Source organism: Colius striatus, chromosome 3, assembly GCF_028858725.1.
Source record: "Colius striatus isolate bColStr4 chromosome 3, bColStr4.1.hap1, whole genome shotgun sequence".
In the NCBI taxonomy this organism is placed as follows: Eukaryota; Metazoa; Chordata; class Aves; order Coliiformes; family Coliidae; genus Colius; species Colius striatus.
In genome coordinates, this window is record NC_084761.1 from 17,970,224 (window position 1) to 17,995,248 (window position 25,025).

At 55.2% G+C, this 25,025-nt stretch overlaps 4 protein-coding genes across 12 annotated transcripts in view; 1 reads left to right on the forward strand and 3 right to left on the reverse strand.

Moving 5' to 3' along the window:
• TNRC6A (trinucleotide repeat containing adaptor 6A) overlaps positions 1-3,036 on the forward strand; it is a 53,138-nt gene extending 50,102 nt beyond the window's left edge. For all 6 annotated transcript variants that reach the window (XM_061991703.1, XM_061991706.1, XM_061991707.1 and 3 more), the window contains one exon: positions 90-3,036. In XM_061991703.1, the coding sequence (XP_061847687.1) occupies positions 90-465 (376 nt within the window). In that variant the 3' untranslated portion in view covers positions 466-3,036. The remainder of the gene's footprint in view (positions 1-89) is intronic.
• LOC133625070 (nascent polypeptide-associated complex subunit alpha, muscle-specific form-like) lies at positions 2,466-9,717 on the reverse strand. Of its 4 annotated transcripts, none has more exons than XM_061991708.1 (11): positions 9,640-9,717; positions 8,800-8,919; positions 6,790-8,607; positions 6,526-6,638; positions 6,387-6,445; positions 6,093-6,250; positions 5,766-5,928; positions 5,502-5,693; positions 4,094-4,318; positions 3,334-3,487; positions 2,466-3,137 (listed from the first exon to the last, which is right to left on the reverse strand). In XM_061991708.1, the coding sequence occupies exons 1-11, from the start codon at positions 9,704-9,706 to the stop codon at positions 2,985-2,987; spliced, it is 3,222 nt and encodes a 1,073-aa protein (XP_061847692.1). In that variant the 5' UTR covers positions 9,707-9,717; the 3' UTR covers positions 2,466-2,984. The 4 variants fall into 4 exon arrangements, with proteins under 4 accessions (XP_061847692.1, XP_061847694.1, XP_061847693.1 ...); XM_061991709.1 differs by having other exon boundaries at positions 2,980-3,142; XM_061991710.1 differs by lacking the exon at positions 3,334-3,487 and having other exon boundaries at positions 2,466-3,142.
• A 1,449-nt stretch (positions 9,718-11,166) lies between these two features.
• On the reverse strand, positions 11,167-14,368 carry NDUFAB1 (NADH:ubiquinone oxidoreductase subunit AB1). The gene is made up of 4 exons (XM_061993412.1): positions 14,008-14,368; positions 13,764-13,851; positions 12,104-12,215; positions 11,167-11,335 (listed from the first exon to the last, which is right to left on the reverse strand). The coding sequence occupies exons 1-3, from the start codon at positions 14,326-14,328 to the stop codon at positions 12,124-12,126; spliced, it is 501 nt and encodes a 166-aa protein (XP_061849396.1). The 5' UTR covers positions 14,329-14,368; the 3' UTR covers positions 11,167-11,335; positions 12,104-12,123.
• A 123-nt stretch (positions 14,369-14,491) lies between these two features.
• Positions 14,492-24,990, reverse strand: PALB2 (partner and localizer of BRCA2). The gene is made up of 11 exons (XM_061993582.1): positions 24,922-24,990; positions 22,593-24,426; positions 20,894-21,690; positions 20,202-20,285; positions 18,892-19,053; positions 17,981-18,066; positions 17,545-17,706; positions 17,262-17,378; positions 16,831-16,918; positions 15,678-15,826; positions 14,492-14,864 (listed from the first exon to the last, which is right to left on the reverse strand). Exons 2-11 carry the CDS (start codon positions 24,310-24,312, stop codon positions 14,633-14,635), a joined length of 3,597 nt encoding a protein of 1,198 aa, XP_061849566.1. The 5' UTR covers positions 24,313-24,426; positions 24,922-24,990; the 3' UTR covers positions 14,492-14,632.
• Positions 24,991-25,025: the final 35 nt, after the last annotated feature.

Genomic DNA, 25,025 nt, shown 5'->3' on the forward strand with positions numbered 1-25,025 from the left:
CAGGGTGCTGGGAGTGCTTGTTGGCAGAGTGGTGAAGGGAACGGCAGCCTCTCTGTTTAAAACGTGCTCTTCTCCTCCTCCTCCCGCAGGTGTGTATTAGGGAACACTACTATTCTTGCTGAGTTTGCCAGTGAAGAGGAGATTAGTCGCTTCTTTGCACAAGGCCAGTCTCTGACTCCGTCTCCTGGCTGGCAATCTCTGGGATCCAGCCAGAGCCGACTTGGATCCATTGACGGTTCCCATTCGTTCTCAAACCGTAATGATCTAAATCACTGGAATGGTGCTGGGCTGTCGGGAACTAGCAGTGGAGACCTTCATGGCACTTCACTTTGGGGGAGCCCCAACTATTCCACGAGCCTGTGGGGCACCCCAAGCAGCAGTGACACCAGGGGAATTAGCAGCCCATCCCCCATCAACGCTTTCCTTTCTGTTGACCACCTAGGTGGAGGTGGAGAGTCCATGTAACATTTACTTTTTTCAACTAATAAACTGTGACCTCAAGACATAACAAAGCAGCACTAATTTGGACTTTTCACCTACAGCAAGGGGGTCACCTGTGGAAACAGTTACTTTCTGCACATTTTCCACTTTGTTTTAGCCCAAAACATATCAGTTTGAATACTTGAATCATGCAGGCCAATATTATAATGTGAAAAAGTATATATTTACACTTCCAGATAGTGCTATCCATATAAAACTGCTTGGAATGAGCTCATTTGTGTATATTCATCATGTTTATTCTTTGAATTCCATATTTTTTTGTTTTGCATTTTGCTGATAATGTTGGAGTATGAGCTTTTTTCAACTTTGCACTGAATGATGTTCTCTCTGTCCAATCGGCAATATCGGGGAGGCAGCAGTTCACGTGTAAATGTTTACTCAAGGATGTTCTTAACAAACGGTGTGCGCTCTCTACTATGCCTTGATGTATGCCTACCTTATCGTGGTATTGTGGCGTTTAAAGATCAAGTTATGATACTGACTTAGGATTATGAATGAAAGTATTGCACCAGTTTTTTCATGTATAAAACTAAAGAATTTAGCTCTACAGTTTAAAAAACTGTGGCCACAGCTGTGACTTGCAACCCAGCCTGCAAGCCAGGGGGGGTCCTGCACTTTCAATAGGCTTTCAATTTTGTTTTGGAGGTGCCCGCGGTCGGGACCTTCTTGTTTACAGAATATTTTGTTTTTTGTTTTTTGAGAAAAAAAAATAAAAAAAAAATGTTTACTCTTCCATCATTTAAAAAATTTTTAAAAAGACAAAAAAAAAAAACATTGAGAATGAAAAAAAAAAAAAAGATGCTTTCTATCTCTGGGAAAAACGAACAGTGTTTGGCCATGTCCTTTTGTTTTCTATTCCTGTATCCTAAATCAAAGAGCATGGCTCTCAGGAAAAACCAGTTCCCCAGTAAAAACTCCTTGTAGTTTCTTATAGGAAAAAAAAATAAAAACTAAAAATAAAACTCGACTTTTAGCACTGATGATACTTCTTGCTCTGTAAGACTTTTCTCTGCCAAAAAAAAAAGAAAACCACAAAAAAGACAAAAAAAAAGGAAAAAAAAAAAAGAAAAAAAGAAAGAAATCCCACGCTTGGAGCTGGAGTTTGACAAACTGCTTCTGTCTTTTCCTTAGTGAGTGGTGGTGGTTTTGCTGATCCTCCGTAGTGACCCGATTTCTTTTATGACTTCTTCTTTGGGTTATTTTGTTCGTAGTCCCATCGGGTGGCTCTGGTCCTGCTCTCGTGACTGTGTTAACGTTGACTGTCGTACCTTAAAGCCGAACTGAGTAACTATGCATACTGTAACCAAGGTATTGGGCTTACAGGATTGTTTGTTGTACAAAAGTTTTAAATGTTTAAAAGACAAAAGTTCTCGCAAATACTTTCTTGCAAAGGTAACGTTACATCCTTCTTTTTTATTTTGCCACAAAAGGTATTATTATCTGATGCTTGTTTAGTCGACAAATTCCAGACTAGGCAAGGGTAAAAATTTTAACAGTGCAGAAATCGCCATCATTTCATTGCCTTGATTCTTAACTGTTTGTGTCCGACGATGCAAAAGAAGTCAGTGGCTTTTAACTGTTTACAAATAGAATGTGATTGTAAAATGTACAGTTTGGTTGTGTTTGAACTATGAAGTTTCTCCAGATATTAATAAATCATGATGTTTTTGGCTGCTCAGCATATAACTGTCTATTTTTTGTGACTTTATTTGTAGGCTGTTTTCTATACGACGAAATATCCAGCGGTATCGTAGCTCTGTATTCCCATAGCTTGATTTGATTTCCTTTAGCAAACCCCATTGATTTTGTTTTTGAATGAACAGACCTGCGTTTTATTCTCGCAAAAACTCTCCCCTCACGGCTCCTGCCGCGGGGCGAGACCCCGAGCGTAGAACACTGCAGCTTGTGCTTTCCCTTTTCTATTCGAGCACCTTTGGGATCCTGTTGCCCGCGCCCTCGGTTATTCTTCAGCTGCCCCGTTTCCAAATGCCCCCACCATTTGTGCCCAGCTCGATGCTCAAGAGGACACTCGCAAGTAAGGAGAGCGTTTTGGAAAATAAACTTTAATGCTTAAAATGTACTGGTGTTTAAATTTATACCTCATTTACATTAATCATGATGAACAATGCAGCAGCGCTTAATTTGTATTTCACTTTTCACAGTGGCTTAGCTTGTTCTGAAATGGCTGTAGGGCAGACCATAGATGTACATAGTATGATGTGACTTCGGAAACCTGTTAAGACTTTATTTTCAAGTTGCTGGATGTAAGTCATTAACTCTGTTGGATGCCAGCATTGTGTGTTACTAGACACTTTTCTGTAACTCCTTACTATGAAGTACGCTGTCCCAAGCCAAAGCTGGCTCCTGAGGTCTGGTCCGAAACCGTGGTGAAGACGCGGGCAGGAGCCCTTCTGGGACTCTGCCCCGAGTGGAACCAACATCACCCTTGCGTTGATTGTATTGTCCAAGTGTTTGAAGTTCCTTCACTTGAGCTTGTTACGTGGAAATAAAATGTGGTTGGTTTTAAACGCTGAACCTTGTTGCCTGTGTTTTGCTCTTGCGGCCCTCAGGCTGTCCAGCTCCTCTCGAGGGTGACCAGCTCCATCCCCTCGCAGTACGAGTGAGGCCGTCGGGCTCTGTGCTGAGGAGAGAGCGAGTCCCTTGGCTGTGCCATGGGAGCTGGGGACGCCGGCCCCCAGTGCTCCCCTCTCGCCCCCTCCCCGGGACAGGGCGAGCTGGGGGGAGCCCCAGGCTGGGGCAGAAGCAGATGCAGCCCCTCCCACGCTCCCACACGGAGACTAAAGCCCCAGTCCCCCAACATGCTCTGCTCACCGGCCGCTGCCTGGAAAGCTGATGGAGGAGGGGAAAGGGTGTCCACTGGATGGGCTCCATGGGCCAGCTTGACACAGAGATGTCGCTGGCTTTGCCCGAGTCCACCATGGGATCGTTCATGCTGCTAGAGCTCGTGTCCCAGTCATAATGGAAACTGGGAAGAAAATTCATTGGTAGCTAAAGGAAGGGGTAAAAGGCTCCCTGTTGCTGATGACTTGGGAAGTGGGCTCACAGCACAAGCTCCCTCTGCAAAAGCTGCGGGGTCCCAGAGCAGTGAGCCCTCACAAGACAGCACAGCCCAGTGCTCCCAGGTCACACGGCCCCGTGGCCTGCAGGGAGGTGTCCCTGGCTGTAGGGCCATTTGCTTCTAAAGCTGGAAACTTCCAGGGCCCTTTTTCCATATACACCCTGGAAGCTGATTATAAGGCACTCTCATGTACACAAACAACCGCCCCATTTCCTGCTGATGTGAACCTTTCTGTTCAACCCCTCCCCATCACACAAAGTTCCATACATGGGAGGGGGGTGGGAAATAAACCTCTTATTTCTCCTTGTCCACCAAAGGAACACTGTGGGGTTAAAGCTCCTGGCACTGTTGATAAGCACAGGGGGCCCAGTGCTGGCGAGGCACAGACTGCAAAGCAGAGGTGCCAGGAGAGGCTCCTGTGCCTCCAAACCCCTCACTTTCTGTTTCACCCCTGCCCATGGAGCCAATCCAAGGCATGTCATTGCTCTGCGGGCTCAGCAAACCAGCCTCTACCTGGGCCTGGATGGCGGGCGGGTGGGCGGCACAGGGCCATGTTTGGCACCGTTGGTGAAGGACGAGTCCTCCTGGCAGCTGCAGCAGCCGTTGTCCAGGATCTGCAAGTGGAGCAGCTCCTCCGAGTTGCTGAAGGCTGGGTTGTCCAGTGAGCTGACCGAGGGCAGCCGGGAGCACGACCAGTACTGGGCCGAGACGTCGTCCAGGCGGCAGAACCGGCGGTAGCTGCAGGCAAGGCAGAGGGGGCAGCTGCACACAAGGCACACACACATACACACATACATAACACACAGACATGTACACACACACACAAACATACACACACACACATACATAACACAGAGACATGTATACACACACACACACACACACACATACAGACATATACATAGATACACACACACACACACAGATGCACATACACATACATAGACACATACACACGACACACACACATATTTACATACACTCACACACGTGTGCACATGCACACGCACCCCCAGCACCGCATTGCAAGCACAGATTGCAAGTTTCCACCCAGATTTCATGGCACTGGGGCAGGGCCCAGCCCTGTGCCCTGGGTGGGTAACACCAAACATCCGGCCACAGCCCCACAGCTGCTGCAGCAGTTTCCTCAGGAACAATCCCCACGGGGCATTACCAACCTCTGTCCAAGGGCAGCGGGAGAGGGCAACATGCCCCCCCCCACCCCCGCCACAGCACTCCCAGAAGAGCTGCTATAGCTGTGTCAGAGCCCTGCGCCCACCTAGCCTGGGCAGCCAGCACAGGGCAGGCAGATGGGGCTTATGCTTCCCCACGAGAGGATCGAGGGGTCCCTTGGATCAGGTACCTGAGGGACATCAGCACATTGCATCACCACAGTGAGTGTGCCATGGCACAGCCTGCAGCACTTTGGTGCAGCTACAGCCCTGGGCTCTCCTTTCCTGGTAGCACACTGCTTTCCCCCAGCCAGCACAGGGCTGTGAGACCCCCCAGGCAACAAACATGTCCCCCAGGCACCACTGGCATGGCCACACGCACACACAGACCCGCTGCCCAGCTGGAGTCACCACTGTGGCTCCACAGGGAGCTGAGACCAGCCACCCCTGGGCCTTGCACGTGCTCCCTGCTGGGCCCAGCAATCTCCTGCCTGCTGCTATCAGCTACTGCAGAGTGTTTTTCTTGGCAGAGCTCAGCCCAAGCCCAGCCCTGCAGAGCTGCAGTTCTGCCTGATCCTGCATGGGCTGCGCTGCCCCCGGGCACCCTCATGTGGAGCCAGAGTGGCTGCTCATCACCTCCCCACATCCCCTCAGGCACAGGCAAGGGCATCAGCCCCATGGCAGTCATACCCCTCCCTCTAGGGCCATGCTGGAGCCCAACCAGGGCCCCCCCAGCCCCACACACCCACCTGCTGCGGGTCTGGTCGGCCCTGGCCTCCAGCAGCAGCATCTTGAACCGACGGATGGCAACAGCAGCAACAATGGCGCCCAGGAGGATGATGCTGAGCAGGACCCCCGCGGCCATGCCCAGCAGGCTCTGCTGCGTCACCCGGTAGTCACAGCGCAGCCCCATGAACCAGAAATCGCTGCCAACAGGGCACCTGCAGCAAGGGGGGCATCAGCCACCAGTTGACAGCACTTGTCACTCCAGGGCTGGTCCCGGGGACACTCACTGGCAGAGGGGCTCGCGGTCCCGGGGGTGGGTGCAGATCCCATGGTTCTTGCAGTAGTTGCGGTGACAGAGGGAGGTGCAGGTGGCATTCCCATCTGCCCTGGGCACGCAGGCGAAGCCGGCCCGGCAGGTGAAGAGCACAGCACAGGGGTCCAGGGGCCGCTCTGCAGAGATGGGGTCCATCGGTGCCACCCGTGTCCATCAAGCAGAGTGCCGGGGCCAGGCACGTGCTCACCCTGCACCCAGCCCTGGCCAGGCACTGGCCCCGGGGGGGGTCACAGGAGCACCCGGCCATCACGCAGCCCCCTCACGCACGCCCTGCACTCACCCAGAGCCACGTTGCGCAGGACGAGGGCCGTGCCCACCGCCAGCCCCGGCCGGGCGCTGCTGGAGCCCAGCGCAGCGTCCAGCAGCGCGCCCAGCCCTGGCGCCTGCACCCGCTCTGCCGCAAACAGGGCGTCGTACTCCAGCACCACGCTGCCCTCCCTGCGGGGATACCCCACCACGAGTCCAGGGCAGCCTTGGAGCCCCGGAGCCAGTGCTGTGCCCCGGCAGTGTGTGAGCATCCCCGCACCCCCCTGCCGGGGAGCGTCACACAGCATGGGGCTGCACAAGCACCTACCTGATCCCGGTCACCTCCAGCCGCAGGAACCCGGGCACCGACGTGAAGAGAGGCGTGACCTGGGGAGGAGGGGGAAGCTGAGCACGATGCAGGATGGCCCCCTGCCACAGCTCCCCTGCACACCGCAGGCGCTGCTCACCGTCTGGTTGAAGCTGTGCAGCAGCCCCTGGCGCTCATGGGACTCGGGGTCCTGCAGGGCTGGAACAAACCCCATGTCCAGCACCAGCTCGCAGGGGATGCGGAGGAGGGATGCTGAGGGAGGAGATGGGCATCAGCACAACGGGGACCCCCACTGCCTGCCCCAGAGGGCCACCACCACTGATCTCCACAAGCTGATGGCTCCTTGGAGCTCCTCTCCCCCTGGCTCTTCCCAGGCAGAGCGTTCCAAACCCCTCAGACCTACCTCTTAGGAGGGGTGGCTGATCCTCCACGATGAATACCCGAGGGGCCCTGCCTGCTACATCGAGGGCTGGCGTCACTTGGTGGGTGTCAGCATCTGGCCACCCTCCAGGGCTGCTCGAGGGCTGGACCGGGCCTGTGTCCCCAGCAGCTGGGGGAAACGCAGAGTCCTCACGAGGCCGCAGGGTCCCTGGGAGATCGGTGGGCTGCTGGGGGGGGGCTAGCACTGTGGTGGGCAGATGAGGTGGGGGCCCCCACGTCAGCCCTGCCGCATCCTCCTCTGACACCACAGCATCAGGCTCCGGCGTGACCGTTCCCATGTCTTCCCCGAGGAGTGCTGGGCTGGTAGTGGCAGCGGTGGCAGGGACAGCGGTGGTGGTGATGCCAACAGAGGTGGTTGGTCCCCGGGAAGACACAGGGTGTGGGGTAGCCGGCTGCTGGGGATGGTCAGGGGCCATGGTGGGTGACAGGCTGCTTGGTTGCCTGCTCTGTGGAGAAGTTGCTGCCCAGGGCTCAGCATCGCTCACCCCTACCAGGGTCCCCCCCAGGATCTGGGGGGTCTCAGCAGGATCCTCTCCCATGTCCGGGAACAGCCCTGCCACAGGGGTGCCTGTAGTGGGGCTGGGCCCTGGGACACCCTGGCTGGTCCCCAAGAAAGGCTGCAGGGTTGGAGATATGGACCTGGCAGAGCCACTGGTTGGGGCAGGCTGTGGAGATGGAGGGATGCGTGGGGACCCTGGGCTGGTGTATGGCATCCTGCTCTGCGCTGCAGTGGTGTTGACTGGGGCCACAGAGGCAAGGGGCTGCCCTGACACCACTGGTGGGTGCCAGGTCTGGTCCAGGGGAACATGGCTGTGCTCAGGGGGACTCTCTGTGTCAAATGGCTCCACTACCCACGTGGCTGGGTCCAGGGCTCCCGCTGGGCTGGGGGATGTCACCTCTGGGATGCTGGCCATGGTGGTGGGGATAGGCAGATCCGACACCTTGCCTGGAGCAGGCAGCGAGGTTGGGCCCGTCCCTCCACGGCCACCAGCCTTCAGAGACGGCAGAGTGGTGTGAGGGCCCTGCTGGGAAAAGTCCATCCCTTGCCACAGGTGGGAGTCAGAATCCTGTCCTCCTGCCGTCCTTGGTAGCCCCTGCCACGTTCCCCGCAGTGTTCCCGTGGGGCTCTGCAGCCTCTGCAGCCTCCTCACAAAGGGCAACGTCCCCATTGTCCCTGGCACAGAGCTGACCGCGGCTGGTACCATGCTCGGGCGAGTCCCTGTGCTGCTGTCACCCAGTGGCGCAGTGACACCTGGGCCTTCCCCAGCCCACGGTTCCATGGACAAGGGGCCCTGTGAGCCACCCTGTCTCTGTGCAAGCCCTGTCCCTGAGGGGTTCCATCCTGGCAGGGTGCTGGGAGACCCCCACTTCCCCTCAGCAGAGCCAGGCACCATGGTAGAGGATGGTGAACGTGAGGAAGTATTCTGTGAGATCATGGCACCTTCTGTCACGTTTTCTACAGGGTCATTGGCAGGGGCAGGGGCTGTGTCCAGCTCCACAGGTGCAGGGGCAAGTGACGACCGCTCACTGCCTGTGGCTGCCTCCACAGCACTGACTGCAGAGAGGGGGGGCCCTGGGTGCTTGGTGGCTGCTCCATCCCACACCGCAGGCCCTGAGCCCTCCCCACCTGCCCAGGGGCCTCCGGGGCTGCCCTGGGGGCTGGAGGGCTTGGCAGTCCCGGCAGGGGTCCCAGGGAAGGGCAGCAGCTCGGTCTCTGTCTGCAGCTGCTCCACGGCCTCTGACATCTGTGCCTGCCCAGTGCCAGCTCCTCGCTCTGGATCTGCAGGCAGAGGCAGAAGTGGGGGGATGCTGAGCCGGGCTGACCCCCGCCCAGCACCTCACAGCTGCCTGCTCAGCACTCTGGGCCCCAGCGTGGCAACAACGTTGGCAGATGGTGGCACGTGGTGCTACAGATAAAGGGCCTCAAGCAGGACAATCCCAGCCCCAGCCCCAGCCCCAACCCCAGCGGTACCTGTCCGGCAGCGCTCCCCTGCCGAGCTCCCCAGGTGTGCGCAGGGAACGGCAGCGCCCAGCGCAGAGCCCGTCCCGCTGCCGAGACCAGGGCAGAGCTGTGCACAACACTCCACGATCACTGGCGAGAGAGGGGAGAGAGCAGCGTGCGCTGGTGCCAGGCTCTGGGCATCAGCACCGGGCACTGAGGCTCCGCACCCTCCCTCCGTTAACCGCGGGCGATGCTGATGGAGACCCTCGGGAACGACCCAAATCCAGCTGGAAACCGCCTGCCTTAATCTCAGCAAAGGAAACCGACCCTGCCCCACCCGGCCACGTGCTGCAAATGCCCGTTTAGCCCTGAACCGAACCGAACCGAACCACCGTCCCGCAGTCGCCACGTGCCAACGCCGGTACCACCGGGGCCGCGGGCAGGGCTCTGGGTCCCCGCTGCGGCTCATCGGCTGCGGGGTGGAGGGTCGGGCAGCCGCTACCGCGGGGCCGGGGTCACCCCAAGCCCCTCCGGCCCCGCTCAGAGCCGCGCCGGGGTTCCCGCTCGCCCGCCGCGGCGCAGCCCGGGCCGGCACCCGGCGGCAGCCTGGCCGGGCCGCATCCCCACCGGCCCGCCGTGCGTCCCGCGGCCGAGCCCATCCCCGGCGGGTCCCGCTGCCACCCAAGCGCTCCCAGCGCAGCCTGGGACCCAGACCCGCCCCGGCCCGGCGCCGGCCCTACCGCCGCAGCCCCCCCCACCCCCCGGCACAGCATCCCCCGCCGAGGGACCGGCGCCGGGCCCGGCACTCCGCCCGCGCCCCGCGCCCGCCGGCCCCGCGTGGGAGGCAGCGGCGGCGGTCCCGGCGCTCACCTGCGGCGGCCAGGAGCCGGGGCAGCGGCGGCAGCCGGGGCAGCGGCGGCGGCCGCGGCCGCTCCATGGCGCTGCCGAGGCGGCAGGAAACCCCCGCCCGTCCCCGCTGCGGCGGGGCGGAGGCGCCGGGCAGCCGCAGCCCCCGGCCCGGGCCCGCCCCACCAGCACCGGCACCGCCCCGGGGCTGCTCCCGGGCCCGGCAGCGTGTGCGGGATCCCCGGGACGCGCGGCGGATCGGGGCTCGGCGGGGCCGAGCGGGAGCCGCGGGACACCCGGGGAGCCCGGCCCCGCACCCCACTGAGCGCCCGTCGGTCCCGCGGGCGGGCGGGCGGCGGGTCCCCACCCGTCGTGCCTGCTGATCTGCGGGCAGATGGTCCCTGCCCGCCCTCCTCGAACGGGCTGAGCCCGGGAACAGCCGCCCCGAGGACCCGCCAGCGCCCCCGGGGCCACCCCAGCCCTCCCGGCTCGGATCAGGGGCTCATCGAGGACACCTGCGGCAGTTCTCGGCCGCGGCTCCCCGGCCACATCACTCGGGGCCGCACCACCAAGACAAAACAGTCACCACATTGGCATGGCTGGGTGGCAAAGGGACGGTTCTGCTGCCACCCTCACTCCTGACACCGACCAAGCACCTCAAAAGCCCCACGGAGTGGGTGGCCAAAACAGCTGTTTTCCCCCAGTTCCACCCTGCAGCCTGTTCAGATAATGCTTCACTATGTCTGAGATGAAGGAACGACCCAATGGCTCTGGCTTCAAGCACAGAAGCAAAACTGGGGCCCTGGAGACATAGGGTCACCCGAGAGGGTGGGGATTTGGCACCCTGCAATAGAGAAGCACCATGTGCAGACATCCCACAGATCTGCATCTTATTTTCCATCCTCTGCCACCCTGATTGCCAGGGGAGGACACGATCTGAGCGACCATTTCTTGGCTCAGTGCCCAGCTGTGCCTCGGTAACATACAAGTGTTTCTTGGCTCCAATGAAAAACTGTATAGTGTCCAGAAATAACTTGTTTCTGTCTCTGGAGAGATTCAAAGGGAGCCTCCTGCACTGAGAGCGGTTTGGGCCACAGAAACACTGATGCCATTTTGCTTTCCAGCAGCAGGGAAGTCATCCCCTCCCCTTTATTTTCCATCGGGAAAGCAGAAGCTTTTCCATCAGAGCCGGCTTGTTTTCACCAGCACTGATGAAATAAACAGTGAAGGCAGCAGCAGGGGGTAGGGGTGTGGGGAGAGCAGGCAGCACGAGCAGTGAGAGGGGGACAGCGACCGCACTGGCAGCAGCGGCACCAGGCGCACAGGTGCTGCCAATGCTGGCACATGCATCGTGGGGCCCGGCCCAGAGCCCACAAGCACCTCCCAGCCTGCAGCCCCTGCTCTTCTGGGGAAAGGGGCTGGCTCACAGCCGGGGTGAGGGAAGGGCGTGTGCAGTGAAGTCAGCTGCTGATCCCTGGTCCTTCTCACACTGAACACAAACCAGGGAGCCACTGACAGCACAGGACACAAAAGCCACCAACACAACAATGGTCACAGATTTATTCCTTTTTATTTTTCTTGTTTTTAAAGGACAACGTATCCAGACAGCTTTAAATACAACATCCAAGCACAGCTTTCTGCTGAAAGCCGCCACGGCAGAGTATGTGCGCTTACACTCACAGCCGCTGATGCCGCCCTGGCCCGGCAGCAGGGACAGCTCCTGGGAAAGAAAGAACACGAGTCTGTCATATTTCATTGAGCAAGAACCACCATTTTAACGGAAAAAAAGTCATGGGTCAGGCAGAGACAAGACCAGCCAACACCACAAGCCCACAGGCCTTCCCAATCGCCAAGATTCTCATCTCAGACACTGCAAAGGGGTGAAGCCCCCACACCGGGCCTGGAGGAGGCCAGGAGTACACAGGAACAAACAAGAGCTGGGATCATCTCCTATTGCTCACTGGCCTGAGGCCACCAGCTCATTTCCCCTCCAGCCCCAGAGGCCAGGGCAGTCCCTCCAGTAACCCTTTCCTGCCCATTTCCTTTCCTGCTGCAGTCTCCAGCTGCGGCTAGGGGCAAGGACAGGGTCACCCGTGGCAGGTCAAGCTGAGCTACCAGACACCTCTGAGAGGCCTGGCACAGGGCACAGCAAAGATGGACTTTCATGACTAAAGTCAATTCATTATCTCCTAAAAGACCTGTGGATAAACCAAGCTTTTGGAAGCGCAACGTGGGGCGAGATGAAAGGTTGCTGAGCCTCACACCCCACCTCTGACAGCATATGCCTCAGGAAAACGTGTGTACTTGGTCCTCCCTGCTTGGAGCAGGCAGCTGCTGCCAGCAACTAACCCGACTTCCCAACCCCTTCCTGCCCTGGGGCTGGCTGCTCAACCTCCTTGGGCCAGACACCCCCCTGGCAGGCGCTGCACGTGCACCCTGCACGCGCCCTCCTGACCCAGGACACCCGGGGCAGCACGTTTCCACTTACTCGGCTTTGAAGAACTGGGTTTATTCATAAACATCCTTCTTATCTGCAATGTAGTCTACAATCTCTTGTGGACACATTAGTTTTTCTGCATCTCCATCAGGAATTTCGAACCCTGGAAGAAAGTACACACATTTAGCCCAAGGCAGCGGAAACGGGAGCAAGGCTGAAGGAAGCAATTCCTGCTGGCTCAGCCGCCTGCAGCCCGGTGGCGGATGGTCGGCAGGCCAAGGCCCCAGCCACATCCCCCCTCACACGACGTGCTCTGGCCAAGGGGTGAGGCAGGCGCAGGAGGGAGCAGGGCCACCGAGCCCCTTCCTCATGGTAAAGCCCAAGCTCTAGTCGCCAGTGCACGGCAGGTGCGGGGTCACCGCAGGCGAGTGGGTGACCAAAGTCTGTGGCTGAGCACTCGTACAGCCAACAGCTGGCACAGAGCCATGGAGGGCTCCTGGTGGCCAAACTGGCCAGAAACAGTCTAGAAAATTCAAGTTCTTCTTTCTAGTGACCATGGCCACACATGAAGCCCCTCGCCCAGGTTGTGCAGTAAGTGCGTTGAATACACAGAATCACAGAATCTCAAGGGCTGGAAGGGATCTCAAAAGATCAAACAGTCCAACCCCGCTGCCAGAGCAGGGCCACCTACAGTAGGTCACACAGGAACTCATCCAGGTGGGTTTTCAATGTCCCCAGAGAAGGAGATTCCACATCCCATCTGGGCAGCCTGTTCCAGTGCTCCCTCATCTGAACAGGGAAGAAACTCTTCCTTGTGTTTCTTTGGAACCTCATGTTCCAGCTTATACCTGTTGTGCCTTGTCCTATCATTGGCCATCACTGAGAACAGCCTGGCTCCATCCTCCTGACACTCACCCTTTACATATCTGTAAGCATTAATGAGCTCACCCCTCAGTCTCCTCTTCTCCAAGCTAAAGAGCCCCAGCTCCACTCCTTTCATCATCTTTGTGGCCTTGCACTGAGCTGTCTCCAGCAGCTCCCTGTCCTTCTTGAACCGAGGGGCCCAGAGCTGGACACAACGTTCCAGCAAACACTTTGGAAGTGAAATGTCTGCCTGCTCACAGTGACCAAACCTCAGGAGCAACTATGACTTCATGTGGCAAATTAGGCACATACACTGCAATGTGCAAGCTTTAAATAAAAGCATAAAGTAGAAAATGAAATGAAAAGAAACTTGGAATATAAACTAATACAGCAAAACTAATTTCTTTTTCTCAGCAGCATCAGGTTTCGAGGATGAAAAAACTTCTGTTGAGGAAAAACCCGGGATATCTGTGATTTCACAGGCAGGAGCCACGATCTGCTCCAGCTGCAACCCTCACGATAACTGCAGTACCCATTGCCCTCACACCCTGTGCACCCCTTCTCCTTCCCAGCAACGTGCCGGGCAGTGCCCAGAGGAGCAGCTGGTGCTCTCGGAGAGGCTGAGCTCAGCAGCAGATGGAGACGCCTTCTCGTGGCTCCCACCGGTGCTGCAGCACCCAGCGCACGCTCTCACTGACCCGGCACGGCACAACTGCCTTTGGATCACTCCAGAAAAGTCAGCGTCACCATTCACAGACATGAACGGGCGCTCATCGGCTACAGCCGCGCTCCACAAGCTGCCCAAGAGAGGTGGCCATGGCTTCGCGCCCGGGCAGCTCTGACTTACCGAATTCGTCCTCCATGGCCATGATGATTTCCACTTGGTCCAAGCTGTCCAGGCCCAGGTCTTTCATGAAGTGAGACTCGGCCGTGAGCTAGGGGAAGGAAGAGGGGATATCGTTTGGCCGCAGCCCGTCCAGTGCAGCAGGGACCACGCCGGTAACCGGAGCGGCCGTCGGGGTTCCACCGCAGCCCGTGGCCCTCCCGGCCCCTCGCGCCGAGCCCCGACCCGCCGCACCGGCGCCACTCGCCTTCTCGGGGTCGATCTTGTCGTACAGCTTGAGGACGTAGAGAACGCGGTCCTTGATGTCCGCCAAGGTCAGGGGCGGCAGGTCGGAGAAGCGGCGGCACGGGGGCCAGGCCGCCCGCGGCACCTGCAAGAGACGCGGCGGCAGCGCGCCGCGCCGGGCCGCCCGCTCCGCGCCGGGCCTCGCCCGCGCCGGCGGCTGCGCCAGCGGCAGGGCCGGCGGGCGGCGGGCACAGAACGTGGCGAGCGCGGCGGGGCGCGGGGCGGGCGGCGGCGGGCGCGGCAGGAGGCGGCGGGCAGAGGCCGAGAGGACACGGGCCGCCATGGTGACCTGATCCCGGCGGGCGCCGCGCCGCTCCCGGCGGCACGCGCGCGGCTCCGCGGGGCGGGGCGCGGCGGCCGGCGGCGCCCCCTGGCGGCCGGCGGCGGGACAGCGGCCCGTCTGCCCCCCCCCCATTCCGGCACGGCACGGCACGGCAGCAGCAGAGTCGTTCCAAAGCCAACAGGTTTAATGGCGTTGCACACACCAGTGCTCCCGCACGCACAACCCCGCACCGGCGGCCCCGGTGTGCCCAAGGCGAAGCGCCAGGCTCTCCGGGTGCAGGGCACTCTCGCCCCACAGTCCTCCATTAGGCAGCTCCGGGTTGGGGTGGCCGGTACCGGTAGAGGCAGACGGTTCCGTCCCGCAGCCCGGCCAGCAAGCAGGCACCGGTGGTGGCCCAGCGGGCCAGTACCCAGTTGCCTGCTGGGCCCGGGGGCAGCAGGGCCGTGCACTGTCCCAGCAGCAGGTCCCACACCGCGACGGCTCCCGACGACAGCACAGCTGCGGCCCAAGTGTCCTGCACGTCCCCCTCCAGGTACCTGCAGGTGGATACAGAGGATCAGTCTTGGCAAAACACCATCACATAATTTTCTGCATTGTCTTGCTTTACATATACAGACCCAAGGAGCAGATTTCAGCCCAGTGCAGGCAGCCAAGGCTGCCTTACACGCCAACCAGCAGTGCAGGCTGCCTTACTTGCCATATCTGCAGTGCATCAGAGAACGAGGGATGACAGAACAAGCCTTGGTCTCAGAACATGAATACAAAATTGCTCAGCAAGCCAGGCTCTCCTTCGCTGATGTTTGTGACCGTGGGGGCCGGGACAATGGATGGAAGTACAGTGCAAGGCTGGGCCTGGAATGGCGTGAGCCAGAGAAGGGACAAGGCCATCTGATTGCAAACGGCTGCTTAATAAACTGAAACCTTGAAAGTGCTCTTCAGCAGCTCAGAGGCTCAGAACACCTCACCTGCAGGCACTCTTGGGGCTTTGCCCCAGGGGATTTTGCCTGTTGAACACAGTTCCAGCATTTTCACAGTCCCTTTGCTGGGGCAGGCAGACACAAGCCTAAGTGTGTGGAAGATCTACACTCCAGTTCGTGGTCGGAGGCGCTGGGAGCCTGAGGGTCAGGGCACAGGCTGGCGCAGGAAGTGGGCAGGAAACGGCCAACACCCTGGCCCTGCGCCAGCTGCGCACAGGACACGCGGCGGCCATGGATGCAGCCTCCTTATCAGAGGCAGGATGGCCGCAGGGCCCCTGCCAGCACCTCCCCTCTGCTCACTGAGGGACTGATTCTCCCCAGAACCTCCTCAGAGCGGCAGGCAGCCAGCGGCAGAGCCCCCTAGGTACTTGCCTTCCAGCGTGCCCAGGTGGGAGGGAGGAGAAGGTCACTCCCACGCTCCTGGCTGTTTTGGGGTTGAAGGCTACCACGCGGAATGGGGGGTTCCCGCAGGACTCGCTCTCTTTGGCGTGTGGATGACTTAAAACAACAAACAGCAGGCCCTGGGACACAGAGGAAAAACCACGTCACTAAAAACAAAAGCAAGAGGGGAAAAAACCCAAAGGATTTTCCAGATATTAATTGCTGCATTCTCTCTATAATCAAAGTCCCATGGAGAGCGATGCATTATTTTTACTGAATAAAATGGAAATGGTTTCCTTTCCTTATCAAATTAGATAAAACCCAAAGCAGCTGCTAACTGATAGAGGGTTGGCGCAATGCAGCAGAACAACAGCTCAGTGACCCAGTGGATCCACGCACTTACTGCCTGAAAGAGCTAAACTTGCTGTAGGATGAGGTGACATTTAAAGTAGTATTTTCTGGGCCTCGATTTTAATCCCTAGAAGTTTAAAATTTAGCAAGAATTCCATGCAAACCAGCACAACTGCCAACAGCAGCTCTCAGAGTGGCTCTGGGCCAGCACGAAATACCCTGAGAAATCTCCAAGGAGCCTGACTGAAGCCATTGTGATCAGACAAGACCAAAACTCAAAAGGTTAAGTGTTCGCTGCAAGCAATCAAATCCTTGATAAACCATAAAAATCCATTGGGAATCATGGCACAGGTGGAAGCAAGTGGGAAAGAATCATTAGTAGGAGTCTGGGTTTTAAATAGTAAATATCCTGGGGGGTATGTGTAAATAATAGCTACTTCACCTCAGTTTTCTGGCAACGGCATCACCAACCCCCTGGCACTCTACCCCTTGTCAAATGGAAGAGACCAAGCACCAGCATAGGACAGCTTCTGCTTCCCTGGTGCAAGGTGCTGCTGCTTTGGAATACACTTTGATGCATCACTCCCTCTTTTTTAGTACGCTGCAGAAAGCCAAGAATTCGAGGTAGCCAGCGTGGCTTATCCCTCTAGGTTAGCTTATTTGCCTTCAAAATATTTTCAGCATATCTATATAGAGCTGACATTTCAGTCTGCTCTGGAAACCCTAATCCTTCAGTTGCAGCACAGTTGGTGCAGGCTGTGCATAAACTGAATGCAACGTTTCACATACGTACAGAGTCGGAATAGGCTCGATGGCAGATGGAGGCTGGGTAGGAATAACCAACATGCATCTTCTTCAGCAGCTGGCCCGTTTTCACATTCCTGTGGTTGGTCAAAATACAAACTCTGACTGCATTTCCTTCCTCTCTCTGTTATTTTCTAATCACAGTTACATCACTACATGAGAGAGACACAGTTTTGACTCCACATAAACCAAACTAAGGCAAGAGGCCACAGGAAGGGAATGCAATGAATATGGTACAAAGGCAAGCGGTTACAGCAGCAGTTCATTCACTGCTTGTCCGCTTGCATCAACTGTCAAGTGCCAGACTCTGGGCCTTTTGACAATCAGCATTTTGCAGGCAAATCAAGCACCTGGGGCAAGCTGCTGCAGCCACCGCTTGAGCCCACAAGCTCCATCACTTACTGCAGAGGAAATACTGACCAAACCACGATGCTGTTCACCACAGTGGTGCCAACCAAGGCATCTCTAATTCCTTCCACTTCAGCCAAAGCTAAAACAGTTTCTTCGGGAGGCATCAAAGTCTGTCCATCCTTGCTCCTGAACAGCAGATGCGCCAGTGAGAAAAGGCGGTCAGTTAGAAGAGTGGGTATGTGTTCTGTACTCAGGGCACCTCCACAGAGGAGAGGAACCTGATTCTCTTCTACATCTGAGTTGTCTCCTTGCTCCTGCCACACTGAGATCACCCCAAAAACGGCCGACTCACCTTCCTGTCTCTGAAAATGATACTATTTCCACTTGCTGCTCTTGCGTGGTCCTGCTGCTGCTGACCAGCCTCCTGTCCTTTAGCCCAAGGACAGCTTTAATATTTCCAGTTTTCACCAGCGATTGCTTGAACGAGTCATTCTCAGAAGAATAAAGCAAGAGCCTAAATGAAGAGAGAAGTGTGCCTAATGACAGAAGGAAGCATAACTCCAACATGCCATAGCAGACACAAATGAGCATATGTTTAAGCAGTCTACCACCTCCAGGGGTGAATAAGCAAATCTTTATAGCTGATTTTTAGAAACCTTTTCCATATTTTCCAACTGTTAAAGCAACTAAGAAAGTCACACATTAGCAAGAGAGAATTTCAGCTACTGCAGAAGGAGAGTTAAGCTACTCAGGGTGGAAAGTGCTAGTAAGAAATAAAAATACAGCACCTTATTTCTGCAATCTCCAAATCTCCCAGTGCTATGCACACGAGATTACACAAGTCTGGCAGAGGAATGATCTGTATTACAGGAATCTAGGACAGCAAAACAAGAATTCCCTGTCACCCACAATGTCCCTTTATTCACAGAATCACAAGGTCTGGAAGGGACTTCCCTGCAGGAGCACCTACAGTAGGTCATACAGGAACTCATCCAGGTGGGTTTTCAATGTCCCTAGAGAAGGAGACTCCACAACCCATCTGGGCAGCCTATTCTAGTGCTCCCTCACCTGAACAGGGAAGAAACTCTTCCTTGTATTTCTTTGGAACTTCTTATGTTCCAGCTTGTACCTGTTGCCCTTTGTCCTATTACTGGACATCACTGAGAACAGCCTGGCTCCATCCTCCTGACACCCACCCTTTACATATTTGTAAACATTAATGAGATCACCCCTCAGTCTCCTCCAAGCTGAAGAGCCCCAGCTCCCTCATCATAAGGGAGATGCTCCACTCCATCATCTTTGTGGCCTTGCACAAAATCTAGAGCTTTTCAGATAAAATGGTATGGAGTAGAACTAATTACCAGGCCCGTCTGAAGAAGGACACTTAGATTAACAATCTCTGTCAATACATGAGACAAAAAGTGTCTCTGGGTAGTGTCAGGACAAAGAACAGGAGTCAGTGGCTCCATTCAGCACCCAGGGTATCGTGTTCCAGCAGGTAACACATGGCTATACAAGCTACTGGCCCTCTCCATCCGCAGTGCAAATCATTCTCCTCTGTTGCCTGATGGCATGTAAAACTTATGCCGCTCAAGGCTTGTCCTGGCACCCATGCCTGCAAGCTCCTTGTATCTTGGGTACTAGCACACTGGAACAAGCAAGCTGCCTGAAATTCTAGAAATAAAGATTTTGTTCATACCTCTCCAAGCTGCCAAGTGTAGACCTTTCCCCAGCGGTCAGGGACCAGAGGCTTCCAGAGAGAGACGGAGCTCTCGGCGGCAGTCACCACACACAGCTCCCTGCAGCCAGCCCCGTCCCACCACACCGTACTCACATCCACGGGGCAGCAGCTTGAGGGGTCCTGTCCAAAACAAAACAGCACTAGTTTTCTTCTGCCATACAAGGTTAGCTAACCTGAGAAAGATTTACCTTGAGCTTAGATAACCTGAGAAAAACGCCTGTGTGATGAGAATTTGAGGGTAAGACTTAACGCTTGGGATGTTCAATTTTGAGTAAAGTGCCACTAACTCTACAAGCTGGTGACAAGCCTGGTGGATTTCACCCTCAGAGCAGCAAATACATTGTCTGACTTCAGGAGAATCACCTGTCATTTGAAACAACAGGGGCCTACCAGAGCTCAGAGCTGGGACAGGACTGGGAGTACCATGGCACTGCCACGACAAAGCCCGAGAGCTACCCACCTGCAGCCATGCGCTTGCTTGCCCTGTTGCACAAGCAGGAGACAGGACTGGCAGTAGCACAGACTGAGTTTAAAACTGAACAAAAGAAAGGCCTTGTAAAAAAGCTTTCAGCTTCAACCATATTGCTGTTAGCTGGTTAGGCTACCCCCCAGGCATGCTTCTTGAGCAGAACTTTGCACATTGGTTTGGAACAGTTAGAGGTGACCCAGCTCCTGACAAGTTCAGTGGGCTTTCCAAAGATGGTCCTGGCCTGGCAAACCTTCTCTACCCGTTATGTGACAGAAGACAGTGAGCAGACACCACTGCAGGAGGGAGAGGCCGTGGCTCAGTGTCCCTGGGCAAGATTTGCCTTGGTCATGGCATGTACAGTCAGGGCTCTGTTCCAGAAGGGTGTGAATATCAACCTGTGTATTTGGCAGTACTATAGTCCCTGACAAAACGTGCTCCTTACTGGATTAGTTAATGCCTACAGGAGGCCATGGGAGCCACAGAGCAGGCAGCAGGGGTGCAAGGGCTGAGATCATGTTACCTGGGGCTGAAGAAAAATGCAGCAGCTCTGTTAAGACACTTGAATGTGTTTAGACATTCATTACTCAGACACAAACACTGAAATCATCAGTCAAAAGGAGATATACAGCAATCTAACCTTTCAGCTGCTTTAGCGCAAATGAAGACACAACCGATTAAATTAGGCAGCAATCTGTTTTGTTCAACTACCCATTCTGCATGTTTTATTGCATTTTTTTGTTAAACTCAGTACTGAAGAGCCACTAGTGACTCAGTAAACAGTTACCCAGTGTTATCCCACCTTTAGCTTTGATTCAAGCTGCAAGGTCTCTTCACTCAGGCCATCAAGCAGTACTGGAGTCAACTGTTCTGTAACTTCTTTTTTCTGCATAAACAAGAAAAGAATGAGTCCAACTTAGCTTTGTGATTACACTCAGAACCTGCAAGAGTGAGGCAGAAGTGTGAATTCCCTCTGCATACAGTTGTCAGAGAGTTATGCTAGGAGAAGCTCTTTTTGTACTTGCATGTCTTTGAAAAACAGAAAATCCCAGACAGGTTATTTCTTGGTTTCGCCCGAAAACCATCTTTTACCACCACTCTGCCTCTCTCAGCCTGCTGAGAGAGGTCATTCATTCAGTACCTGTCCCTCATATGGGTCATTTGACCTCCTTTACCAAATCCTAGCTGAAAACTTTCCTCCAGGCAGAGCAACACTGTGTGGTTACCAGGAACATTTGTTCACATCCACCCTGCAACGAGTCCTGTAACCCACACCTCTGCCTGCATCACATGGGATTTTAAAGAACTTGCTCTTAGGTCAAAAGACCTTGGGCAACAGATGGAAACCAGACATTACTAAGTCAGCTAAAAGACAGCATGCAGGGCTAGTGTGCAAAGAGGTCTTTCCCCTGAAGTCAGGTGAGACTCTAGAAGAGGGCATTTGCTTACACAGCCACTGGCTTAGTACCCTTGGCAAAGAGACCAATTTGTTACCTGTTCAGGAGTAGCTCTGCAGGATCTCTGCTCTTTGCTCTCTGACTGCTGATGCTTCTCCAAGGCTACAGCCTCAGCAGATTTAGTATCGGGACCTCTTTCAGCTCCTAAAGGAAACGTTGTACCTTTTTCCTCCTCTTCGCTACCATATCTTGCACCACAGTTGTCCCAGTGCAGTGGAATGGCAGCAGCTTTGCATTTCCCATCATCCAGGACCAGGGCAGATTCCCCTTTGGAGGAATGCAGGCTCGCTTGCGAGAGAGGTGTGGAGGGTGCACTGGGGAAGACTCTGCTGCCCGCTGGTGGTAGAACAGCTGGGGTTGCACCCACAACAGGGAAAACAGATGAGGAAATCTGAGACTCCAGCTGAGTGGGAGCACCAGGTAAGACAGTCCCCATGGGAGTAAAGAGCAATTCATGGGTGGAAAGTTCCCTCTTGGAAGCCAGGCTTTCTACAGGAGGTAACTCAGACAAGCTGTTTTCTAAAGGTGAAATTGAATCATTTTCAAGACTTTTTGTTTCTGGATTCATTTGTGCATCTTGTGTGTCCTCTGAAGCCACACCATCTCCAAACACGGCAGGAACAAAAACCTCCAAGTCACTCACAGGGGAAGATTCTAATTTCTCAAGTTTTAGTAGTCCAAATTCCTCATCTGGTAAGTGAAAGTCTCTGATACCCAGCTGAGGGGTCAGCCACTGGAGGTTGCGGAAGGCCAAGAGTGAGCCACAAGTGCCAGGGTCCTTAGCACTAAGGCAGAGAGAAGCAGGACCCTGGGAACCTCTTCTTCTGCCCTCATCTAAACAGAGGAAAACACAAGAATACAAGAAAATTGCATCATAAAATAACCAGCAAGTAGTCTTCTCAGTCTCTCAGACAGAGTGTCACTCTTATCTATTTAAAGAAAAGCCATTTCCATCTTAATGCATGGGAGGGGCACTTTCCTGCAAAGGCACCACACTCCAGGATTGCTCTGCATCAAACCTCCAGCTAAAATATCACTGCCAAAGGCTGCCTGAATGGACTGAGTGCTTGGTCAGTTTGGTTTGGGCCTTTCCCCCAACACTTTCCGTTTCCCCATGACTCAGAGACCCTCAGACTGTAAATGCTGCTCACTGTGTTTTGCACTTGTCAGCACTAAAAAACAAAAAAATCATTAATATGCAGACTTAGTTGGAGAAAGAGATTTACATCTGTTTGCTGGAAAATCAGGTCTAGCCTGCACAACATTTGCTCCAACAGCAAAGGCAACTGAAGAAGTTCTCAGCCCTGCCCCTCATCCCCCCACCCCCAACCGTGCTGAAGCAGAAGTTTCTGGAATTACACACAGAATCACAGGAGGGACCTCAAAAGATCAAACAGTCCAACCCCCTGCCAGAGCAGGGCCACCTAGAGTAGGTCACACAAGAACTCATCCACGTGGGTCTGGAATGTCCCCAGAGAAGGAGACTCCACAACCCATCTGGGCAGCCTGTGCCAGTGCTCCCTCACCTGAACAGTGAAGAAGTTTTCTGTTATGTTTCTTTGGAATCTCTTATGTTCCAGCTCGTACCTGTTAATCTCACTTATTTTAAAAAAACCTAAAAGTTAACACAGATCAGATTTTGACTAAAGAAATAGGCCAGGCCATGCCTAGCAGTGCAGTTCCCTGCCCTGCTCTTGGGCTGTCATTGCAGGAGGCACTGCTCTGGGATGAGGTACCTGTTGAGGCTTGGCTCATGTTCTGCCTTGCAGAGGAGCGCAGGGAGCGGCGTGGGGTGACAGCAATTGCTGGGAGCTGCTCAGCCCTGTGAGCTCCTTGCACATCCCCGTTCTTAACGTGCTGCACTGGATGTTCATCAGCCTGACACACAGTTGAGCTGAGTTGCAGATCTCCTGTGTGGCTGGCAAAAGTTTCCTTCGCTGGATTCAGAGAATCACTGCTCTGAAGTGGATTTTGAACCCGCTCTAGCAGAGTCGTATGGGATTTGTCAAGCACTTGGCTTCCTCCAGGAGGAGGGTGAGCACTCACTGGCTGTAAGGCACCAGTCTCTCCAGACCTGAGCGCTGCAGCAGCAGAGAGCCTTCGCTCAGCTGCAGATGTTTCAAGCCTGGCCTCACAGTTCTCCTTTCCACTCTGACACTCTTTGGACAGCAGATCCCTGCTTTCCCTGGGTGCCAGCAGATCCAAGCTGTGATCCTGTGACACATGATGCAGAGGGGTTTTACAGGAAGACTTTCTTCTTCCCTTTTGCTTCTTCCTTGCCCGCCTCAGGTCTCGCTTCGTGCCGATGCTACTGTTTGGAGAAATGGCCCCGTGTGAAGTGCTGCTGCTGCTGGACACAGACGGAGATTTCTGAGAACTACTTGAGTTTGCTGCATCGTTTTCTGCACCCAGAAAAGGGATTGGCATGGCCCCCGACCCCAAATCATTTTCAGCTCTTTCTTTGGAGGGATGATCTGAATCTTCATCTTTCTGCTTGCACTTACTTCGCTGCCCTTTCTTGCTCCTGCCCAGCTGGCTGAGAATGACAGCATCGAGGTCGACTTTCCTTTGGCAGCTGGACATGCGGCGCGTGGTCCTGACGTAGTATTCAACCGGGAAGAGAAGCCCTTCGACCACCGTGCAAGAGCTCAGTGTGCTTTCAGGAGCCGACGCCTCTTCTGGTTGAGAAAGTCTTGACTGAATTTCAAGCTCTGGATTCTCCAATGGTTCTTCAACATTGCCTGGAGCGAGATCTGTAGGAAAGGGATTTAAGCTGTTTGTGTGGCCTTGCTGTCCTTCACGGCTTTGGCTGTCATTGCTCACAGAGTTATTCCTACCAGCAGGCAACGTTTCGTCTTCTGACATTAAATCCAAGAGTCTACGTAACTCTCCCCGATCTTCACATATGCTCTCACCACCCATTTCTTTTTCTTTTCCTCCATCGCCACTGGCATCAAGTAAAACAGAGTCGTTGTTCTCTGCACATGGCTGTGCAGGCTCAGGGCTGTTGGATGTGGCAGCAGCACTGAGGTACTTGGTCTGCCAGACACAGCTGCTGCCCCTCTGCACACATGGGGCCAGCTCTGCAACTCCCAGAGGGACACTGTCAGCAAGCACATCCTCCACAATTCCTAATGCTGCAGCAGGAGGAGAGAAACTCTCTTCTTCTCTCTGTACAAGTGCAGGCCTCGATGCTCTTTGAGTGTTTTCCCCAGTGTCCTTGAGACTGCTTCGCCTGAAGACTGGTGACCGAAGCCCCTCTGAAGCGGCAACTTGATTTTCCCCCATTCCACTAGCACAGATTGGGAGCACATCACGCACCGATTCCCTTTCTCCTGATACCAGAGTCTTTGTCCGTCTCCTCAGCTTCATCAAGCCCCTGGAGGTTTGGGGTTTCTTCTCCTCAGGGGCAGGCCTAACGATTCCACAGGACAGGTTTTCCTGGCTAGCCTGCATGCTTTCTGCTTGCCAGCTGTCCTGCAAGCTAACCTCATCGTTGGAGAGTTCAGGGCCATGTTTAAACGTGACAGATGTTTTCTCCTCTGTGTCAAGATCAGAGCAGGTTTTAGTCTGTAATGGAGAGGTTTCGTGTTTACCAGCACTAGGAGATATGTTATCTCTAGAAGCTGTGGGGAAAAAAAAGTCATATGTGTAAAGTACTCCCAAGCAATGTCCTGTCCAAGAAAAACATCACACAGTGAAACCAAACAACTTTGTTAGGAGAAACAGTGCGATCCTACAGTCGGGCTCAGAGAGTGCTACAGACCTGGTGAGGAGGAGATGTTATTGCAGACACCGATTCTGCAGCATTGGAAAGGCTGCGTGTGGGTCTGAGGGCAGCAGCTGTGGCAGCAGCTGCAGAGAAGGGACAGTGGAGCTGGAGTCCCTCCCCGGCTGGGCAGGACGGGCCGGGGGGCACAGAAGGCGACTGTGGCTGGGCTGGTCCCCCCACCATCGCCTGCCAGGGCCTGCTGCCGGGCGAAGACACGGACACGCGGCAGCTGGCCGGGCCCCGGGCGCCTCCGCCGATTCGCCCCGAAGCGGGAGGCCGCCTGCGCCTCTTACCTGCAGGGCTCCGCTCCCCTCGGCTTCTTCCCGCCGCCGCGCCCTGGCCGTAGCTCCTGGCTCGCTCGGCTCGCCGCGCCCGCTGCAGACACGATACAGGCGGA

Bases quoted from the DNA above. Each gene is read 5' to 3' on its own strand.
- LOC133625070 (XM_061991708.1), bottom strand. From the start codon at position 9,706: ATGGAGCGGCCGCGGCCGCCGCCGCTGCCCCGGCTGCCGCCGCTGCCC. The intron at 3,488-4,093 runs GTAGAGGCTGGT...TTTTCTTCCCAG, and splicing joins CGCCCGCCATCCAGGCCCAG to TTTCCATTATGACTGGGACA. The intron at 3,138-3,333 runs GTGAGCAGAGCA...TCCTCAGCACAG, and splicing joins AGCTTTCCAGGCAGCGGCCG to AGCCCGACGGCCTCACTCGT.
- NDUFAB1 (XM_061993412.1), bottom strand. From the start codon at position 14,328: ATGGCGGCCCGTGTCCTCTCGGCCTCTGCCCGCCGCCTCCTGCCGCGC. The intron at 13,852-14,007 runs GCGAGTGGCGCC...TCCTTCCCCTAG, and splicing joins ACAAGATCGACCCCGAGAAG to CTCACGGCCGAGTCTCACTT. The intron at 12,216-13,763 runs GTAAGTCAGAGC...ACTTTCTTCCAG, and splicing joins GGCCATGGAGGACGAATTCG to GGTTCGAAATTCCTGATGGA.
- PALB2 (XM_061993582.1), bottom strand. From the start codon at position 24,312: ATGCAGGCTAGCCAGGAAAACCTGTCCTGTGGAATCGTTAGGCCTGCC. The intron at 20,286-20,893 runs GTAACAAATTGG...TTGTTTATGCAG, and splicing joins GCAGAGCTACTCCTGAACAG to AAAAAAGAAGTTACAGAACA. The intron at 17,379-17,544 runs GTGAGTCGGCCG...TCTGCTGTTCAG, and splicing joins TCATTTTCAGAGACAGGAAG to GAGCAAGGATGGACAGACTT.